Source organism: Heptranchias perlo, chromosome 4 (genome assembly GCF_035084215.1).
Source record: "Heptranchias perlo isolate sHepPer1 chromosome 4, sHepPer1.hap1, whole genome shotgun sequence".
In the NCBI taxonomy this organism is placed as follows: Eukaryota; Metazoa; Chordata; class Chondrichthyes; order Hexanchiformes; family Hexanchidae; genus Heptranchias; species Heptranchias perlo.
In genome coordinates, this window is record NC_090328.1 from 79923791 (window position 1) to 79947274 (window position 23484).

The following is a 23484-nucleotide window of genomic DNA, read 5'->3' on the forward strand; positions in this document are numbered from 1 at the left end:
GCTGGTCCAGTTAAGTTTCTGGTCAATGGTGACTCCCAGGATGTTGATAGTGGGGGATTCGGTGATGGTAATGCCGTTGAATATCAAGGGGAGGTGGTTAGACTCTGTCTTGTTGGAGATGGTCATTGCCTGGCACTTTAGTGCTATAATTCTGCATTTTTACCATGAAGTATAGATGCAGCATCACTACTGTAGTGAATCAGCATGGAGCGATAGGGTGTGGGTTCATACTCGTGATTTCCCACATAGTGAGTTTACAATTTAAGAAATGTCGTTGTGAAGAGACACTGAATAAAGGCTTAGCTGGTCCTCACGTGGTGGAAGTGAAAATTGGACGGAGGGAGTCATTCCTGGAATGATCTTGCATGTCTTCTCATGACTAGCTAAAGAGCTGTAAACAATTTTACAACACCAAGTTATAGTCCAACGATTTTATTTTTAATCCCACAAGCTTTCGGGGGCTTTCCCCTTCCTCAGGCAGTGTGGAAAAGACCTTTTCCACACTGCCTGAGGAAGGGGAAAGCCCCCGAAAGCTTGTGGGATTAAAAATAAAATCGTTGGACTATAACTTGGTGTTGTAAAATTGTTTACAATTGTTAACCCCAGTCCATCACCGGCATCTCCACATCATGGCTACCATCGACACCACAAACTGCCGGCTCACAGTGGAAAGGATATCCAAGAAGATCGCGCATTTAGACACAGACATCAAGTTTTTACAGAGCTGCAAGAAAGCAGACAAGATCCCGAAAGGACTACAGATCACAAACCCACTCAAGTCCACATACAACTCGGATTACGCTGAGAGACTCTGCCGTCGTACCTCTCGCACACTCCGCAACCATCTCATACACCAACTCTACAGCAGACGCCGCAACCTCGAAACTAAGATAGAGTCCATACTCTCAACCTGTACTCAGGACACAGCAGACCAGCTACGAGATACCGCCAAACAGACGAGGCAACGGAACTACGCTGCCTACATGAAAACCAAGAGCAGGAAGCTTGAGAAACTCGGCATCACCACCAGCATCAACCAAGCTTCCCCTGGTACCACGGTTGCAACCACAGGGAAGTCTATCGTCAATTTGTCCGACCACACCCTTCAACCAGACGAAATCGAAGTTCTCAGCCGAGGGCTCAATTTCTGCCCCACCACCAAAATGGACCCCACTAGTCTCGCGGCAGACACAGAGGAATTCATCAGGAGAATGAGGCTCCGGGAATTCTACCACAAACCACAAAATTTCAGCAGCGAACCCAATGAGACAATCAACGATCCGGAACAGCAGACAGAGGGATCCGCGATACAGCAACCGAAGAGGAAAGAGTCTCACTGGACTCCTCCAGAGGGTCGCTGCCCTCAGCTTGACATGTATGCTCAAGCTGCCAGGAAATGCGTCTATGCCAGATTCATCAGCCGCACTCGGAAGACAGTCCAGAATGTCACCCGAGCACAACGCAACGCCATCAAAGCTCTCAAGACCAACCGCAACATCGTCATCAAACCAGCGGACAAAGGAGGAGCCATCGTCATACAGAACAGAACGGACTATTGCAAAGAAGCATACCCACAACTGGACAACCAGGAACACTACAGGCGGTTACCCGCAGACCCGACCAAAGAACACACCCATCAGCTCAACAAACTGATCAAGACCTTCGATCCAGACCTTCAAAACATCCTACGCACTCTCATCCCACGTACTCCCCGCGTGGGAGACTTCTACTGCCTCCCAAAGATACACAAAGCCAACACACCCGGACGTCCTATCGTATCAGGCAATGGAACCCTGTGTGAGAACCTCTCTGGATACATCGAGGGCATCCTGAAACCCATCGTGCAGGGAACCCCCAGCTTCTGTCGCGACACTACAGACTTTCTACAAAAACTCAGTACCCACGGACCTGTTGAACCAGGAACACTTCTCACCACGATGGACGTCTCGGCACTATACACCAGTATCCCCCATGATGACGGCATCGCTGCGACAGCATCAATACTCAACACCAACAACAGCCAATCTCCAGACGCCATCCTACAACTCATCCGCTTCATCCTGGATCACAATGTCTTCGCCTTCAATAACCAGTTCTTTACCCAAACACACGGAACAGCCATGGGGACCAAATTCGCACCCCAATACGCCAACATTTTCATGCACAAGTTCGAGCACGACTTCTTCACTGCACAGGACCTCTAACCAACACTATACACCAGATACATCGACGACATTTTCTTTCTATGGACCCACGGTGAGGAATCACTAAAGAAACTACACGATAACATCAACAAGTTCCATCCCACCATCAAGCTCACCATGGACTACTCCTCAGAATCAGTTTCTTTCTTGGACACACGAATCTCCATCAAAGACGGGCACCTCAGCACCTCACCTCTACCGCAAGCCCACGGACAATCTCACAATGCTCCACTTTTTCAGCTTCCACCCTAACCACGTCAAAGAGGCCATCCCCTATGGACAGGCCCTGCGAATACACAGGGTCTGCTCAGACGAGGAGGAACGCGATGGACACCTACAGACGCTGAAAGACGCCCTAGTAAGAAAGGGATATGATGCTCGACTCATCGATCGACAGTTCCGACGGGCCACAGCGAAAAATCGCGTAGACCTCCTCAGAAGACTAACACGGGACGTAACCAACAGAGTACCCTTTGTCGTCCATTACTTCCCCGGAGCGGAGAAACTACGCCATGTTCTCCGCAGCCTTCAACATGTCATCAATGATGACGAACACCTCGCTCTGGCCATCCCCACACCTCCACTACTCGCCTTTAAACAGCCACCCAACCTCAAACAAACCATCGTTCGCAGCAAATTACCCAGCCTTCAGGAGAACAGCGTCCACGACACCACACAACCCTGCCACGGTAACCTCTGCAAGACATGCCAGATCATCGACACAGATACCACCATCACACTAGAGGACACCACCCACCAGGTGCACGGTTCATACTCCTGTGACTCGGCCAACGTTGTCTACCTCATACGTTGCAGGAAAGGATGCCCCAGAGCATGGGACATTGGCGAGACCATGCAGACGCTGCGACAACGGATGAACGGACACCGCGCAACAATCGCCAAACAGGAGGGTTCTCTCCCTGTCGGGGAACACTTCAGCAGTCATGGACATTCAGCCACCGACCTTCGGGTAAGCGTACTCCAAGGCGGCCTTCGAGACACACGACAACGCAAAATCGTCGAGCAGAAATTAATAGCCAAGTTCCGCACCCATGAGGACGGCCTCAACCGGGATCTTGGGTTCATGTCACACTACACATAACCCCACCAGCGAACAAATGTTATCTGTTTTTAATATAACGGGTCATTGACTGTCTTCCTTATCTCTCTCTCTTTTTTTTGGGGGGGTTTGTATATTCGGTGGCCTTTTTAGGTGACACCTTTCTGTCTGCTCACTGTGATTGCCTTGGCAACGGGCAGTAATCACCAGGCTTTGTTCTGTGATCTTAAAATGCAAAGGATTCGAAATTGTCTTTTCCACACCGCCTGAGGAAGGGGAAAGCCCCCGAAAGCTTGTGGGATTAAAAATAAAATCGTTGGACTATAACTTGGTGTTGTAAAATTGTTTACAATTGTCAACCCCAGTCCATCACCGGCATCTCCACATCATAGTTAAAGAGCAGCATAGTCAGAGCCTGGAACCAGGTCACTTGGCCTCTCTCCTGGTTGGAAAATTAGGCATAGGCAAACATACAAGACTGGAAAGGACTGTACAGTCCATCTGCCAGCGCTTTAAAAAAACATGGTAACACTCAATTTCCCGCTCCCTCAAATAGTTATCTACTCCTCCCTTAAATTTTCCCACACTCTCTGCATCCCTGGACAGTCCATTCCACATTCCCCATCATCTGTGTAAAGCAGTTTTATCTGACCTGCCTGTGCGCCTTTACTCTTCTAAACTTAAGCCTGTGATCTCTGGTTCTGAGATTTATGGCAATCTCAAACCTATTATTTGAGTTCAATTTATCTATTCCCTTAAGGATCTTGAATACATGAATAATATCTCCCAAGAGGCTTCACTTCAAGCTAAACATAGAAACATAGAAAATAGGAGCAGGAGTAGGCCATTCGGCCCTTCGAGCCTGCTCCGGCATTCAATATGATCATGGCTGATCCTCTATCTCAATACCATATTCCCGCTCTCTCCCCATACCCCTTGATGCCTTTTGTGTCTAGAAATCTATCTAGCTCCATCTTAAATATATTCAGTGACTTGGCCTCCACAGCCTTCTGTGATAGAGAATTCCACAGGTTCACCACCCTCTGAGTGAAGAAATTTCTCCTCATCTCAGTCCCAAATGGCCTACCCCGTATCCTGAGACTGTGACCCCTCGTTCTGGACCCCCCAGCCAGGGGAAACATCCTCCCTGCATCGTCTGTTGAGCCCTGTCAGAATTTTATACGTTTCAATAAGATCCCCTCTCATTCTTCTAAACTCGAGTGAATACAGGCCGAGTCGACCCAGTCTCTCCTCATTCAACAGTCCTGCCATCCCTGGAATCAGTCTGGTGAACCTTCGCTGCACTCCCTCTTTGGCAAGTATATCCTTTCTTGGGTAAGGAGACCAAAACTACACACAATACTCCAGGTGTGGTCTCACCAAGGCCCTGTATAACTGCAGTCAGACATCCTTGCTCCTATACTCAAATCCTCTTGCAATGAAGGCCAACATACCATTTGTCTTCCTAACTGCTTGCTGCACCTGTATATTTGCTTTCAGTGACTGGTGTACAAGGACACCCAGGCCCCTTTGTACATCAACATTCCCCAATCTATCACCGTTTAAATAATATTCTGCCTTTCTGTTTTTCCTTCCGAAGTAGATAACTTCACGTTTATCCACATTATACTGCATCTGCCATGTATTTGCCCACTCACTCAACTTGTCTAAATCGCGTTGAAGCCTCTTTGCATCCTTCTCACAACTCACGATCTCACCTAGTTTTGTGATTTCAAGCTCTTCAATTTTTCTTCATAGCTCAGAATCCTTAAGTTAGTTATCACGGTCTCCGATACCTGCTATAATACAACGATCAGAACTGTGCACAGTACTGCAGGTGTGGCTTGTACAAACTCTTGGGATTTCTGCTATATTCCTCAGGTTATACATTCCACGATCTGCTTAGGTTTTCTTACTGCTATTGGTTTCAGTGAACTATCCACCAATACCCCCAATTTCTCTCCTGCTGTGTCCTGTAGCCGAGAGCCATTTTGTTCATATTCCCACTTTTTTTTCTCTTCCCTAGTTTCATTGCATTGCATTTGTCCATATTAAATGTAATTTGTCACTCATCAGCTCACCACCTTGGTTTGAGGTCTTTCCCCTCTGTTACCCTTCTTCCCTCATGGTTATCATCTTCTGCATTCTGAGTATAGTATTTGTAAACAGGATCCACTTTTCTCCAATGCTTTTCTGCTCGAATTGCTGTACAATTCAGCTTCTTCAGTCCATATCACAAAACCTACCATTTTAATGTTGTCATCTTTCCCACCTTAAGCTCCACCATATTGTGATCTATGTTAGGAACATAGGAACAGGAGTAGGCCATTCAGCCCCTTGTGCCTGCTCCGCCATTTGATAAGATCATGGCTGATCTGTGATCTAACTCCATATACCTGCCTTTGGCCCATATCCCTTAGTACCTTTGGTTGCCAAAAATCTATCTATCTCAGATTTAAATTTAGCAATTGAGCTCGTATCAATTGCCATTTGCGGAAGAGAGTTCCAAACTTCTACCACCCTTTGTGTGTAGAAATGTTTTCTAATCTCGTTCCTGAAAGGTCTGGCTCTAATTTTTAGACTGTGCCTCCTACTCCTAAAATCCCCAACCAGCGGAAATAGTTTCTCTCTATCCACCCTATCTGATCCCCTTAATATCTTATAAACTTTGATCAGATCACCCCTTAACCTTCGAAACTCCAGAGAATGCAACCCCAATTTGTGTAATCTCTCCTCGTAACTTAACCCTTGAAGTATCATTCAAGTAATCCTACGCTGCATTCCCTCCAAGGCCAATATGTCCTTCCGAAGGTATGGTGCCCAGAACTGCTCTCAGTACTCCAGGTGCGGTCTAACCAGGATTTTGTATAGCTGTAGCATAACTTCTGCCCCCTTGTAGTCTAGTCCTATAGATATAAAGGCCAGCATTCCATTAGCCTTCTTGATTATTTTCTGCACCTGTTCATGACACTTCAATGATCTATGTACCTGAACACCTAAGTCCCTTTGGACATCCACTGTTTTTATTGTTGCCATGGTATTCTATGAATCTGACCTGCTGTACCATCTAGTTGCTGCTTAGTATCAGGCCCAATAACCACTGTGCGTGTGTGTTCCTTGACTAATTGTTTCATGTACGAATCCAATATTGTGTCCAAGGTCAAATTTTCACTTCTATTGCACCCATTTTCGATTTCCCAATCTATCATTGATAAATTGAAGCCACCCATAACAACTGCATGTTCATGCTTCCATTATTTGACTACAAATTTCCTGATCTGGTGATCTATAGCTAAGGCTTCTTCGACAGCACCCCCCAAACCCGTGACCTCTACCACCTAGAAGGACAAGGGCAGCAGGCTCATGGGAACAACACCACCTGCACATTCCCCTCCAAGTCACACACCATCCCGACTTGGAAATATATCGCCGTTCCTTCATCGTCGCTGGGTCAAAATCCTGGAACTCCCTACGGAACAGCACTGTGGGAGAACCTTCACCACATGGACTGCAGCAGTTCAAGATGGGGGAAATTATAATGAGGATCAAAGAAATGGCAGAACAATTAAACAAATACTTTGGTTCTGTCTTCACAAAGGAGGATACAAATAATCTGCCAGAAATGTTAGGGAACCAATGGTCCAGTGAGAGGGAGGAACTGAAGGAAACCAGTATTAGTAAAACAATAGTGCTTGGGAATTTAATGGGGCTAAAGGCTGATAAATCCCCAGGGCCAGATAATCTACATCCCAGAGTACTAAAGGAAGTGGTCCTGGAAATACTGGATGCATTGGTGATCATCTTACAAAATTCTATAGACTTTGGAACAGTTCCTACAGATTGGAGGGTGGCAAATGTAACCCCACTATTTAAAAAAGGAGGGAGAGAAAAAATAGGGAATTACAGACCAGTTAGCCTAACATCAGTAGTGGGGGAAAATGCTAGAGTCCATTATAAAGAATGTGATAACAGAACACTTGGAGGGCATTAATGGGATTGGACAAAGTCAGCATGGGTTTATGAAAGGGAAATTATGCTTAACAAATCTACTGGAGTTTTTTGAGGCTGTAACTAACAGAATAGATAGGGGAGAACCAGTGGATGTGGAGTATTTGGATTTTCGGAAGATTTTTGATAAGGTCCCACACGAGGTTAGTGTGCAAAATTAAAGCACATGGGATTGGGGGAATCATAGAATCATAGAAGTTACAACATGGAAACAGGCCCTTCGGCCCAACATGCCCATGTCGCCCAGTTTATACCACTAAGCTACTCCCAATTTCCTGCACTTGGCCCATATCCCTCTATACCCATCTTACCCATGTAACTGTCCAAATGCTTTTTAAAAGACAAAATTGTACCCGCCTCTACTACTGCCTCTGGCAGCTCGTTCCAGACACTCACCACCCTTTGAGTGAAAAAATTGCCCCTCTGGACCCTTTTGTATCTCTCCCCTCTCACCTTAAATCTATGTCCCCTCGTTATAGACTCCCCTACCTTTGGGAAAAGATTTTGACTATCTACCTTATCTATGCCCCTCATTATTTTATAGACTTCTATAAGATCACCCCTTGACCTCCTACTCTCCAGGGAAAAAAGTCCCAGTCTATCTAACCTCTCCCTATAAGTCAAACAATCAAGTCCCGGCAGCATCCTAGTAAATCTTTTCTGCACTCTTTCTAGTTTAATAATATCCTTTCTATAATAGGGTGACCAGAACTGTACACAGTATTCCAAGTGTGGCCTTACTAATGTCTTGTACAACTTCAACAAGGCATCCCAACTCCTGTATTCAATGTTCTGACCAATGAAACCAAGCATGCCGAATGCCTTCTTCACCACCCTATCCACCTGTGACTCCACTTTCAAGGAGCTATGAACCTGTACTCCTAGATCTCTTTGTTCTATAACTCTCCCCAACGCCCTACCATTAACGGAGTAGGTCCTGGCCCGATTCGATCTACCAAAATGCACCACCTCACATTTATCTAAATTAAACTCCATCTGCCATTCATCGGCCCACTGGCCCAATTTATCAAGATCCCGTTGCAATCCTAGATAACCTTCTTCACTGTCCACAATGCCACCAATCTTGGTGTCATCTGCAAACTTACTAACCATGCCTCCTAAATTCTCATCCAAATCATTAATATAAATAACTGCAGACCCAGCACCGATCCCTGAGGCGCACCAATCCCTGAGGCACACCGCTGGACACAGGCCTCCAGTTTGAAAAACAACCCTCTCCAACCACCCTCTGTCTTCTGTCGTCAAGCCAATTTTGTATCCAATTGGCTACCTCACCTTGGATCCCGTGAGATTTAACCTTATGTAACAACCTACCATGTGGTACCTTGTCAAAGGCTTTGCTAAAGTCCATGTAGTGCCATTCATCCACTGACCTTCATGACATTCATCCACCGACCTTCGGGTAAGCGTACTCCAAGGCGGCCTTCGAGACACACCACAACGCAAAATCGTCGAGCAGAAATTGATAGCCAAGTTCCGCACCCATGAGGACGGCCTCAACCGGGATCTTGGGTTCATGTCACACTACACGTTACCCCACCAGCGAACAAATGTTATCTGTTTTTAATATAACGGGTCAGTTGCTGTCTTTTCTATGTTTCTACCTCTCTATCTCTTTTTTTTTTGTTTGTTGTTTTTTTTTTGGTGATTTGTATATTCTGAGACCTGGCAGGTAACACCTGTCTGTCTGCACGCTGATTGCCTTGGCAACGGGCAGTTGAAAAAACTGTCTGTACTCACCAAGCATTGTTCTGTGAATTATAAATGCGATTTCATCTCAAGGATTTCATTTTCACATCGTTCACCTGACGAAGGAGGTAGCCTCCGAAAGCTTGTGAATTTAAAATAAAATTGCTGGACTATAACTTGGTGTTGTAAAATTGTTTACAAAAGTCCATGTAGACCACATCTACTGCACAGCCCTCATCTATCTTCTTGGTTACCCCTTCAAAAAACTCAATCAAATTCGTGAGACATGATTTTCCTCTCACAAAACCATGCTGACTGTTCCTAATCAGTCCCTGCCTGTCCAAATGCCTGTAGATCCTGTCCCTCAGAATACCCTCTTAACAGCTTACCCACTACAGATGTCAGGCTCACCGGTCTGTAGTTCCCAGGCTTTTCCCTGCCGCCCTTCTTAAACAAAGGCACAACATTTGCTACCCTCCAATCTTCAGGCACCTCACCTGTAGCTGTCGATGATTCAAATATCTCTGCTAGGGGGACCCGCAATTTCCTCCCTAACCTCCCATAACGTCCTGGGATACATTTCATCAGGTCCCGGAGATTTATCTACCTTGATGCGCGTTAAGACTTCCAGCACCTCCCTCTCTGTAATATCTACACTCCTCAAGACATCACTATTTATTTCCCCAAGTTCCCTAACATCCATGCCTTTCTCAACCGTAAATACCGATGTGAAATATTCATTCAGGATCTCACCCATCTCTTGTGGTTCCGCACATAGATGACCTTGTTGATCCTTAAGAGGCCCTACTCTCCCTAGTTACCCTTTTGCCCTTTATGTATTTGTAGAAGCTCTTTGGATTCTCCTTTGCCTTATCTGCCAAAGCAATCTCATGTCCCCTTTTTGCCCTCCTGATTTCTCTCTTAACTCTACTCCGGCAATCTCTATACTCGTCAAGGGATCCACTTGATCCCAGCTGTCTATGCATGTCATATGCCTCCTTCTTCTTTCTAACTAGTGCCTCGATCTCCCGAGTCATCCAAGGTTCCCTACTTCTACCAGCCTTGCCCTTCACTTTATAAGGAATGTGCTTACCCTGAACCCTGGTTAACACACTTTTGAAAGCCTCCCACTTCCCAGACGTCCCTTTGCCTGCCAACAGACTCTCCCAATCAACTTCTGAAAGTTCCTGTCTAATACCATCAAAATTGGCCTTTCCCCAATTTAGAATTTTAACTTTTGGGCCAGACCTATCATTCTCCATAGCTATCTTAAAACTAATGGAATTGTGATCACTGGTCTCAAAGTGATCCCTCACTAACACTTCTGTCACCTGCCCTTCCTCATTTCCCAAGAGGAGGTCAAGTTTTGCCCCCTCTCTAGTCGGGCCATCCACATACTGAATGAGAAATTCCTCCTGAATACACTCAACAAATTTCTCTCCATCCAAGCCCCTAATGCTATGGCTGTCCCAGTCAATGTTGGGAAAGTTAAAGTCCCCTACTATTACCACCCTATTTTTCTTGCAGCTGTCTGTAATCTCCTTGCATATTTGATCCTCAATTTCCCGTTGACTATTTGGGGGTCTGTAGTACAATCCTATCAAAGTGATCTCTCCCTTCTTATTTTTCAGTTCGACCCATATAGACTCAGTGAGCGAACCCTCGGATATATCCCCTCTCACTACTGCCGTGATGTTCTCCCTAATCAAGAACGCAACTCCTCCTCCTCCTCCTCTCTTACTTCCTGCTCTATCTTTCCTATAGCATCTGTACCCTGGAACATTGAGCTGCCAGTCCTGCCCCTCCCTTAGCCATGTTTCAGTAATAGCTATAACATCCCAGTCCCATGTACCCATCCATGCCCTGAGTTCATCTGCCTTGCCCATCAGACTTCTTGCATTGAAATAAATGCAGTTTAATCTAGATTTCCCTTGGTCTTTGCCCTGCTTTCTCAGACCATCTGTCCGGTCATGTTCTGTACACTCTCCCTTACTGCCTTTTGTTTCTGTCACCACTTTACTTCCCACTGACTTCCTGCATCGGTTCCTATCCCCCTACCGCATTAGTTTAAACCCTCCCCAACAGCACTAGCAAACACTCCCCCTAGGACATTGGTTCCAGTCCTGCCCAAATGCAGACCGTCCAATTTGTACTGGTCCCACCTCCCCCAGAACCGGTTCCAATGGCCCAGGAATTTGAATCCCTCCCTCTTGCACCATCTCTCAAGCCACGTATTAATCCTAGCTATCCTGTCATTCCTACTCTGACTAGCCCGTGGCACTGGTAGCAATCCTGAGATTACTACCTTTGAGGTCCTACTCTTTAGTTTAACTCCTAACTCCCTAAATTCAGCTTGTAGGACCTCATCCCGTTTTTTACCTATATCGTTGGTGCCTATATGCATGCCAATATACTGGCATGGATTGAGAATTGATTGACAGACAGGAAACAGAGAGTAGGAATAAACGGGTCCTTTTCCGGGTGGCAGGCAGTGACTAGTGGGGTACCGCAGGGATCAGTGCTTGGGCCCCAGCTATTCACAATATATATCGATTATTTGGATGAGGGAACTGAATGTAACATTTCCAAGTTTGCAGACGACACAAAGCTGGGGTGGAATGTGAGTTGTGAGGAGGATGCAAAGAGGCTCCAATGTGATTTAGACAAGTTGGGTGAGTGGGCAAGAACATGGCAGATGCAGTATAACGTGGATCGATGTGAGGTTATCCACTTTGGTTGTAAAAACAGAAAGGCAGATTATTATCTAAATGGTAATAGGTTGGGAAAAGGGGAGGTGCAACGAGACCTGGGTGTCCTTGTGCACCAGTCGCTGAAAGCGAGCATTCAGGTGCAGCAAGCAGTTAGGAAGGCGAATGGTATGTTGGCCTTCATTGCAAGAGGATTTGAGTACAGGAGTAGGGATGTCTTACTGCTGTTATACAGGGCCTTGGTGAGACCACACCTGGAGTATTGTGTGCAGTTTTGATCTCCTTATCTGAGGAAGGATGTCCTTGCCATGGAGGGAGTGCAACGAATGTTTACCAGACTGATTCCTGGCATAGCAGGACTGACGTATGAGGAGAGATTGGGTCGACTAGGCCTATATTCACTCGAGTTTAGAAGAATGAGAGGTGATCTCATCAAAACATATAAAATTCCAACAGGACTAGACAGACTAGATGCAGGGAGGATGTTCCCGATGGCTGCGGAGTCCAGAACCAGGGGTCACAGTCTCAGGATACGGGGTATGCCATTTCGAACCGAGATGAGGAGAAATTTCTTCACTCAGGGTGGTGAACCTGTGGAATTCTCTACCACAGAAGGCAGTGGAGGCCAAGTCATTAGATGTATTCAAGAAGGAGATAGATATATTTCTTAATGCTAAAGGGATCAAGGGATATGGGGGAAAAAGCGGGAACAGGGTCCTGAGTCAGACGATCAGCCATGATCATTTTGAATGGCGGAGCAGGCCCGAATGGCCTACTCTTGCTCCTATTTTCTATGTTTCTAAGGCGGCTCATCACCATCTTCTCAAGGGCAATTAGGGATGGGCAATAAATCTGGCCTTGCCAGCGACGCCCACGTCCCATGAACAAATAAAAAAAAATATTGCCACCAGTTGTTGTAATCGGGTACTGCAAGAATCAGATGAAATTTAATTCAGCTTCACTGGTCCACTTGACGTTTATTAAAAAATGTTTGGAAAAGCAGGTTCCAGTGAAATGAGTATTGATTTTTTGATCTGTACACACTAAGTACAAAAGATCTGAGATTTCATAACATTTTTAATTTTCGTTTAAAATAATCATTTCCATCCTGTGTTTTACATTGACAAACTAACTTGAATCTGTTTATTTTCATATTTTAATATAAAATTAATAAAATGCTGTTTAAAATTGAGAGATGGTAACTACAAGAGTTAAGTACATTTGCTGGCAATCTTTGTTTACAAAAAATATATTGTGTGTGTGTATATATATATATATATAGAAATCAAGATCTTTTGAGCCCTGTAGATGCTTTGTGCTGTGAGAAGGAAAGCAAGCTTGCTTCTGATGTCTGCCAAAGTAATTTTCTGGGAGCCTCACAACTTCTGAGAGTTGGTGTTTGGCCATTTTTAGTCATATCATTTAGTCATGTTTTTTCCAATTCTGTCTCCTCTGAGTTGTTGCTAGCTGCTTCTAGTAACACTTCATCTTTTGTTGCATTTCAGTTAAGCATTACCATCTGTCTGTTGCAACCCACAAAATGAAGAACAACTTTGCTTAATAAATGTGTACTCCTTATTAAAGGACAACTAAACATGACGTAAGACTATTTTTCCCTTAATGCTTATTTAAAGTTTCCCTGGGTTTACCGTTGATCATATTTGCATGTGGTAAAATGGGTAATTTGTTCCACACTAAATTATTATAAAAGGGAGTAGACCAGCCGAGTTGCATGGTTTCATTTTTGAGCATGAGCATCACCACGTTTTACTGTGTGTCACAGTGCACATGGGCAATAAAAAGTTGCTAATATTTTTGAAACTGCAACAAAAGCTGCTACTTCCAGACCTGAATAGCGTGCCAGTTGGGCAAAAACCAGCTGTTGCACAAGCTAGCCAGCACGTAGATTCTGTTCTTAAGGCCTTATAAAACTGGAGCCCAGTACTTGGGAACAGCCCAGGCAATGGCTAGCATTTAAAGAATTAATACATAATTTGCAACAAATATATATTCCTTTAAGGCACAAAAACCCAACAGGAAAAGTTGTCCAACCGTGGCTAACAAGAGAAATTAAAGATAGTATTGAATCAAAGGAAGAGGCATATAAAGTTGCCAGAAAAAGCAGTAAACCTGAGGATTGGGAGCATTTTAGAATTCAACGAAGGAGGTCCAAGAAATTGATAAAGGGAAAATAGAATATGAGAGTAAACTAGCGCGAAACATAAAAACGGACTGTAAAAGCTTCTATAGGTATGTAAAAAGGAAAAGACCGGCTAAGGCAAATGTGGGTCCCTTTCAGACAAAGACAGGAGAATTTATGATGGGGAATAAGGAAATGGTAGAGAAATTAAACAAATACTTTGTTGTCTGTCTTCATGGAAGAAGATACAAAAAACCTCCCAGAAATACTAGAGAACCAAGGGTCTGGCGAGAATGAGGAACTGAAAGACATTAGTATTAGTAAAAAATAGTACTCGAGAAATTAATGGGACTAAAAGTCGATAAGGATGATCTACATCCCAGGGTTTTGAAAGAGGTGGCTATAGAGATAATGGATGCATTGGTTGTCATCTTCCAAAATTCTATAGATTCTGCAACGGTTCCTGCAGATTGGAGGGTAGCAAATGTAACCCCACTATTTAAGAAAGGAGGGAGAAATAAAACAGGAAGTACAGACCTGTTAGCCTGACATCAGTAGTAGGGAAATGCTAGAATCTATTATAAAAGATGTGATAACAGGACACTTAGAAAATAATAATAGGAATTGACAAAGTCAACATGGAATTATGAAAGGGAAATCATGTTTGACAAACCTATTGGAGTTCTTTGAGGATGTAACTAGTAGAATAGATAAGGGGGAACCAGTGGATGAGGCGTATTTGGATTTTCAGAAGGCTTTCGATAAGGTTCCACACAGGAGGTTGGTGAACAAAGTTAGAGCACGTGGAATTGGAGGTAATATACTGGCATGGATTGAGAATTGGTTAACAGACAGAAAACAAAGAGTAGGAATAAACGGGTCTTTTTCAGGTTGGCAGACTGTGACTAGTGGGGTACCGCAGGGATCAGTGCTTGGGCCCCAGCTATTCTCACAATCTATATCAATGATTTGGATGAGGGGACCAAATGTAATATTTCCAAGTTTGCTGATGACACAAAACTAGATGGGAATGTGAGTTGTGAGGAGGATGCAAAGAGGCTTCAAGGGGATATAGATAGGCTAAGTGAGTGGGCAAGAACATGATAGATGGAATATAATGTGGAAAAAATTGAAGTTATCCACTTTGGTAGGAAAAACAGAAATGCAAAGTATGTTTTAAATGGTGAGAGATTGGGAAATGTTGATGTACATGAGTCACTGAAAGCTAACATGCAGGTACAGCAAGCAATTAGGAAGGTGAATTGTATGTTGGCCTTTATTACAAGAGGATTTGAGTACAGGAGTAAAGATGTCTTACTGCAATTATATAGGGCCTTGGTGTGACCTCACCTGGAGTATTGTGTATAATTTTGGTCTCCTCATCTAAGAAAGGATATATTTGCCATAGAGGGAGTTCAACGAAGGTTCACCAGACTGATTCCTGAGATGGCGGGATTGTTGTATGAGGGGAGATTGAGTAGACTAGGCCTGTATTCTCTAGAATTTAGAAGAATGTGAGAGGTGATCTCATTGAAACATACAAAATTCTTACAGGGCTCGACAGAGTAGATGCAGGGAGGATGTTTCCCCTGCCTGGGGAGTCTAGAACCAGGGGTCACAGTCTCAGAATAAGGGGTAGGCCATTTAGGACTGAGATGAGAAGAAATTTCTTCACTCAGAGGGTGGTGAATCTTTGGAATTCTCTACCCCAGAGGACTGTGGATGCTCAGTCATTGAGAACATTCAAAACAGAGTTTGATAGATTTCTAGATATTAAAGGCATTAAGGGTTATGGGGATAGTGCAGGAAAATGGCATTGTGGTAGAAGATTAGCCATGATCTTGTTGAATGGTGGAGCAGGCTCGGGGCCGGATGGCCAATTCCTGCTCCTATTTCTTATGTTCTTAGGTCACATGGTCAGTCCAAGCATTACAGTCCTGAAATATGAGGTTTGATAACACCTGAGAGCATGCAACCGAGAGCAGCAAGACTCTCTAAACAATCTGAAAATCATATCAACAAAAGCACAGTCACTTGTCAGGATTTAGATCCATGTTGACTCCACACTGATACCTGATTAGCTGTATAAATTGATATTTGACTTCTTGCTAATATGCTTCAACCGTATGTGTTTGTCATATGATGTGACCACTCTCTTTGTTTGTTCTAGGTCTTCCTGGTGTGTCTGGTAATATGATGAAGAAGAAAACGAATCACAGGTGGGTCTGCCAAAACAAATGCGATTGTAAAATTTTAATGAGCTGGGCAGTTCTGCAGTGAGGCTTGTTTGACATTGTGTAATCTCTTACACGCTTAGCCTTGGCTCAGTGATGGCACTCTTGCCTCTGAGTCAGAAGGTCAAGGGTTCAAACCCCACTACAGAGACTTGAGTACTTAATCTAGCCTGGCACTTCAGTGCAGTACTGAGGGAGTGCTGTTCTGCCAAAGGTGCCGTCTTTTGGATGAGAGGTTAAATCCAGGGCCCGTCTGCCCTCTTAGGCAGACGTTAAAGGTCCCATGGCACTAATCGAAGAATAGCAGAGGAGTTATCCCAGTGTCCTGGCCAACATTTGTCTCTCAACCAAAACCTAAAAACAGATGATCTGGTCATTTATTTCATTGCTGTTTTTGGGACCTTGCTATGCGCAAATTGGCTACTGTGTTTCCTACAATACAACAGTGACTACACTTCAAAAGTACTTCATTGGCTGTAAAGTACTTTGGGACGTCCTGAATTCGTGAAAGGCATTATGTTTCTTTACACTGAGGACAGAGGTTAAGCATGCCTGCATTTACTATGCATACTGTCAATTATTAATAAATGGTTTCTCCTCTTCTCATTCTCTGCCCTCCCCTGCTTCTCTCCCAAAAAAAAACTTCATTGGGGACAACCCAGTGTGGCCTGTATTATTTAGTAGTAACTTTAGTTTGCTGGCACTCTTACACATATATTGACAAAATATTCATTTATCAATTTTTGCCTGGGAAAACAAAAATGTTATCCCCACCTCTCCAGTTGGTGGATCTATTTGAAAATAGCCATCTTACCAAAATATTTGGCTGTAACTTCTTCCTAACACCACTTTTTGGTAGTATAAGAGACTGCATATTGTTTTTGCTCAGTTCATAATTCATAACACCCATTGGATCTCTTCTGTAAGTGAGTCGCTACAGTTTAATTTATTTAGCCACTTCTTGCAAGTTGGATCTTGGTCTATAATCAACATCGTTAATTAAATCTGTATTGTACTTTCACTTGACTTATCCCAAGTGCACGTGTAAATACACTGGAAAACCTTTGCTCGGTTGTTGTCAACAGTTTCCTTTGGGATTCCGAAAAACTAATTTCTAATTGCAGCTTGCACAAAATATGGAATTCATAATGTTCTAATTATAAATCTCTCTGAAATTGCATTGACCTTGATGTCTGTTTATGGCAGCATTTTACATTTGTGTGATTTGATTTTTCACTTTTTGCATAGTAGGAATGAGGGTTGAATTAAACGTTCAAATTTCAATGTTACATGTGTGATTTAAGTAAAGTAGTATCTCATTGCAAGAAGAGAGCACAATGTTAATAAAACTCAGATGGCTGAGTGGGTAAATGCACTGCGTGTTACAGTACTGATTCATGCAGGCCAGGAAAGTCCATGGTTCAATCCCTCCCGCTGGCCATGAGGGATACTAACCTCAACCAACACAACCACTAGTAAGTAGGAATAAAAACAGAAAATGCTGGAACCACTCAGCAGATCAGGCAGATTCTGTGGAGAGGAGAAGGTAGGGTTAACTGCTGAGTTAGCTGATCTCAGTTGAGTGGCAGGGGTGCTACAATTGCCCACCAGCATTCCCAAGTAGTGTCAGCCAGGGTTCTTACTCCTGATGGAGTGTGGTGAAGACAGGATCAGGCTCAGCTGTGGTGCTGTCCTGCTTCCTCTCCAGTGGTTGAATATAATGCCAAGATTCAACTGTCCGGACTCTCATGAATGGCCACTTACGAGGCACCAGAGGGAGCTACAGCCTGTTGAACCTTTACTCAACACAAGTCAATGCGTTAGAGAGGAAGGGAGAATAAGGAAGAAAACTGAAAAAAAAATTAAAAGAAAACTTGATAGAGAAATGATTTTAAATTTTTTTTATTGGGTTTTCAAGAAAGTACATTCATAGTAACTATTCCACATGTGTAAGTGCATACATATATTTTGTGAAGCTACTATACATATAGGTGTATACTCACATTTTATGAAGCTATTGTATGATAAAGGGTACACTCATGTATATCTTAAGAGGTTGATGTGTAGTTAGGTGTAAAATTACGAGCATTTTGAGAGTGTATATTTCCATTCATAATTTAAAAAGTCACTACACATCCTGACTTGTGTGGCCTGTGTAGGACAAATGTATTGCCGCACTGAAAGCAATGCAGATCGTGGGTGGAAGGGGAAAGGCAGCTTGATTAGCCCTGTATTCTGGGGGTTAGTTGGAGATGGTGGGGAGGGGCCCTGCATACTAGTGAAACAAACTACTGCAGATGCTGGAAATCTGAAATAAAAACAGAAAATGTTGGAAACAGCAGGTGGAGAAAGGAAGCTGAGGTGAATGTTTCAGGTCTTATGACCCTAAGATGAGAAACATTAATCCTACCTTCCTCTTTCCACAGATGCTGCCTGACCTGCTGAGTGTTTCCAGCATTTTCTGTTTTTATTCCTACATACTAGTAATTGTGTTGGTTGGGTTAGTACTCCTCATGGCCAGCGGATGGATTACAGCATTGAGGGGGTAGTTTGTGTTGAGCAAGTCTCCGTAGACAGGCCCTAGACTGCCGGGTATTTTTCCTGTTCAAAGGGAAGGCAGAGAATTTTTAAAAGAAAAATCTTTATCTATTAAAATTTCTATTATGATTTATCCGTGTTCTCCCTTGACATTTTGATTGCAGAAGGGGAGCTTATTGGTGCTTTTCTTAATCAATTTTTTGCATGTACTATGTATTTATATGATTTGATCACCAAGTTACAAATTCCTTTGTAGAGACTAGCTATTTTGGAGGGAGTAGCTAATTTGTCTGCATAATGTGTCTCTATTCCTCTGCACTTTTTACTTCTATTTACACTGCAAACTAACCAACTATTCTCTACTGATATTCTGTGGCCCTGCGTGGAAGACATATTTTGATTTTCACTCTTGCCTAACATTTCTAAGGTACGTGTTCCTCTTTTGTACAGGAAACACCGTAGTAATGTGGGTCCAAGCAAGACAGTATCTCATTCACGACGGAACATTGTGGGTTGCAGAATTGAGCACGGATGGAAAGAACAAGGTGGAATAACACAGTGGAAAGGCACAGTTCTGGATCAAGTTCCAGTAAATCCTGCACTCTATCTTATCAAATATGATGGATTTGACTGCGTGTATGGACTTGAACTTCACAAAGACGAAAGGGTCTTAGGATTTCGGGTCCTTCCGGATAGAGTTTGTGAGTGAAAATATGATTTTAAGATCACTAGTGACTCAAATTTACATTATGCCAATAAAAGGGATATTTTATGTTTTTCTCTCTCATATATATACATACTAGGAACATAGGATCAGGAGTAGGCCATTCAGTGCCTCGAGCTTTTCTGTCATTCAGTGAAATCATGGTTGATCTATATCCTACTCCATTTACCCGCCTTGGCTCCGTATCCCTTAATACCCTTGGCTAGCAAAAATCTTATCGATCTCAGATTTTAAATTATTAATTGAGCTAGCATCTACTGCTTTTTGTGAATTGTAAACAATTTTACAACACCAAGTTATAGTCCAGCAATTTTATTTTAAATTCACAAGCTTTCGGAGGCTACCTCCTTCCTCAGGTGAATGATGTGGAAAATCGTTTCCACATCGTTCACCTGAGGAAGGAGGTAGCCTCCGAAAGCTTGTGAATTTAAAATAAAATTGCTGGACTATAACTTGGTGTTGTAAAATTGTTTACAATTGTCAACCCCAGTCCATCACCGGCATCTCCACATCATGCTTTTTGTGAGAGAGAGTTTCACACTTCTACCACCCTTCGTGTGAAGAAGTGTTTCCTAACTTCTCTCCTGAATGGCCTGGGTCTAATTTTAAGGTTATGTCCCCTTGTCCCAGACTCCCCCACCAGTGGAAAAAGTTTCTCTCTGTCTACCCTATCAATTCCTTTCAAAATCCTAAAAACCTCAATAAAATCACCCTTACCAATCTATATTCCAGGGAATACAAGCCTAGTTTATGTAATCTTTCCTCATTATTTAACCCTTGGAGCCCTGGTAACATTCTGGTGAATCTGCGCTGCACTCCTTCCTAGGTCAATATATCCTTTCTAAGGTGTGGTGCCCAGAACTGTGCACAGTACTCCAGATGCAGTTTAACCAGTGCTTTGTATAGCTGTAGCAAAACTTCCCTTTATATTCTAGCCCTCTAGATATAAAGGCTAACATTCCATTAGCTTTCTTGATTATTTTTTGTACCTGACCACTACATTTTAGTGATCTGTGTATGTGGACCCCTAAATCTCCCTGGACTTCCACTGTTCCTAACTTTTCACCATTTAAAAAATACTCGAATCTATCCTTTATCGGTCCAAAATGGATGACCTCGCACTTACCTGCGTTGAAATCCATCTGCCACAGTTTTGCCCACTCACTTAATCTATCAATGTCTCTTTGTAATTTTATGCTCCCGTCTACACTACTTACTATACCACCAACAAACTTGGATATATGGCTCTCTATTATGTCATCTAAGTCATTAATAAATATAGTGAATAGTTGAGGCCCCAGCACAGATCCTCGTGGGACACCACTAGTCACTTCCTACCAATTCGAGTACATACCCAAGACCTCTACTCTCTGTCTTCTAATGACTTAACCAATCCCCTAACCCGGTCAATAATTTGCCTTCAGTTCCATGAGCTTTAATTTTAGTTAACAGTCTCTTATGTGGTACCTTATCAAATGCCTTCAGGAAGTCCATATAAACTACATCCATAGATATTCCCCTGTCTACTACTTTAGTTACTTCCTCAAAAAATTCAATTAGGTTCATTAGACATAACCTACCCTTTACAAATCCATGTTGGCTTTCTCTAATCGGCTCAAATTTATCTAAGTGCTCAGTCATGCTGTCCTTAATTATAAATTCCAATAGCTTCTCCACAACAGATGTTAGACTAACAGGTCTATAATTTCCTGGTTTCTCTCTCTCACCTTTCTTAAATAATGGAGTTACATTTGCAATTTTCCAATCTAAAGGGACAATTCCTGAATCGAGAGAGCTTTGGAAGATTATGGCTAAAGCATCTGCAATTTCCTCACCTATTTCCTTTAAAACCCCGGGGTTGGAACCATCAGGTCCTAGGGATTTGTCAGTCTTTAGTGCCATTATTTTTTCTAATACTGTTTTCTTGCATACGTTAACTTTAGTGAGTTCCAATCCTTGATTCAATGTTAGTTTCCCTGGAATGTCGGGTGTGTTATCCTCATCCTCTACCGTGAAGACTGACACAAAGTAATTATTCAACAAGTCTGCCATTTCCTTATTTTCATTTGCAATGTTACCCGCATCTGTTTTTAAAGGGCCAACATTATTCTTAACTACCCTTTCTCTTCTAATATAATTGTAAAAACGTTTTGTCTTAATCTTGATATCCCTTGCAAGTTTCTTTTTGTATTCCTTTTTACAGCTCTTACTATATTTTTTGTCTTCCTTTGCTGTTCTTTATATATCTCCCAGTCCCTTAGATCTACATAATTCTTTGCACTTTTGTATGCTGTTTCCTTTAGTTTTATGTTATTTCTCACCTCTTTTGTCGACCATAGCTGATTTATTTGGTAAGTAGAGCTCTTGCCCCTTAGGGGTAAATACTGGTCCTGTATTAGGCTAAATTCTTTTTTGAACTCCTCCCACTGTTCATCTGTAGTTTTATCCGTTAACAGTTTTGACTAGTTGTGGTTGTCAGTCTCTTGTCTCATCCTGTTAAAGTTACCCTAACCAAAATCTAGATTCTTAGTAACTGTTACATTTCTCCTTTTCAAACCTAACATTGAATTCAATCATATTATGATCACTGTTAGAAAAATATTACCTTACTGTTAGATTGTTAACTAAATATGGCTCATTACTCATTACTAAATCTAGCCTGCCCACTTGTTGGTTCTAGAACCCATTGTTCCAGAAAACTATCTTGAATGCACTCGAAATTCACTACCTTTCTGACTTGAGCTTCCCAATCTATATGAAAATTAAAGTCTCCCATTAAAACAACTCTGCTTTTGCTACAAGCCTCCCTAATATCTGAATTAATACATTCTGCCACTTCATTGCTGCTATCAGGAGGCCTATAGACCACTTCCATTAGTTTTAAGTTCTCTTTTATTCCTCAATTCTTAACATCTCTGCTGATTACTTTCCCTTACCTATCTCTCTCTTACAAATGACACAGTAAAATTACTAAGTGCTGTATGTGCATTTTGTTTTGCTTTTAGCTGCCTGTCGAATCAGTGATGTGGATCTGGCAGAAATGATGATAGGCAAAGCAGTTGAGCACATGTTTGAAAAAGATGATGATGGGGCTAAAGATGAGTGGAGGGGAATGGTGCTTGCACGTGCTCCGATCATGAATACGTGGTTTTATATCACCTATGAAAAGGATCCTGTCTTGTACATGTACCAGCTTTTAGAAGACTACAAAGAAGGAGATTTACGTATTATGCCTGACTCAAGTAAGTACAAGGGTAACTTTTATTATTTATATAAATAAATGTGCTTTTTCTGTGTTTCTATACAGCAATTATAAAAGTTACTTTAATTGGATGCTAGGGAAATACTAATGTTGCATTTGTACCACGACCCTGGAACATAATCTGGGCACTGCACAAATTTGAATGTGTGGACTGGGGGCATTGCACAAGCATTACAACTAGCTCTTAACAAAATGACTTTACAGGTCATATTCCAACAATTTTTTTCTTTGATTAAATTTAATGATGAAATGGTGTAGAAATGCAGGACAGGCAAAGATTTAGCTGGGATTTGTCTCCACTTTATACTTGGACTTCTTTTGGCACTGGGGCTTAAAACTCATCTGAGGTGGATTTTTATTATATTTAACACTGATTTGGTGTGCTTCATGTTATAATGGAACAATATATTTGGCTGCAGTCTGATCGCCATTTAACAATATAATTGGGTATGAGTAGTACATTTCCCTGCTGGAAAAGTATCCTTGATATCTGACCCTTTTGAAAACTTGATTTCCTTTACTGTGGCAAGCACTGCCCAATCTGATGTTTGATTTCTGAATGTAATTATGTCATCTAATTATAGGGATGCAATTTATAGACTGGTGAAATATATAGCCTTGATTTCTACCATAACTTTATAATGTTGATACTGAAGCTGACAGCAATGTAATCAAATGTTATAATGTATTGAATTAAAAAAGAGTCAGAAATCAGTTAAGGAAGACTTAGCATGTGTTGAGTATTACTGGAAGGTGTGATTTATCGGCTTCATTGGTAGTGCTCATTCAATAACCGTTATATGCATTTAGGCATATTTCATGGATCTTTGAGCACATTACTCACAAAACAACATGAAGCACAATCTTGCAGGCACAACTTGCTCAAATCTATTTGC

At 42.5% G+C, this 23484-nt stretch overlaps 1 protein-coding gene across 2 annotated transcripts in view; it reads left to right on the forward strand.

The window, feature by feature from the left end:
* The window catches only part of LOC137321056 (spindlin-Z), an 86598-nt gene that overhangs the window by 56972 nt on the left and 6142 nt on the right, over window positions 1-23484 (forward strand). For both annotated transcript variants that reach the window (XM_067983217.1, XM_067983218.1), the window contains exons 5-7: window positions 16001-16049; window positions 19053-19303; window positions 22332-22568. In XM_067983217.1, the coding sequence (XP_067839318.1) occupies window positions 16001-16049; window positions 19053-19303; window positions 22332-22568 (537 nt within the window). The remainder of the gene's footprint in view (window positions 1-16000; window positions 16050-19052; window positions 19304-22331; window positions 22569-23484) is intronic.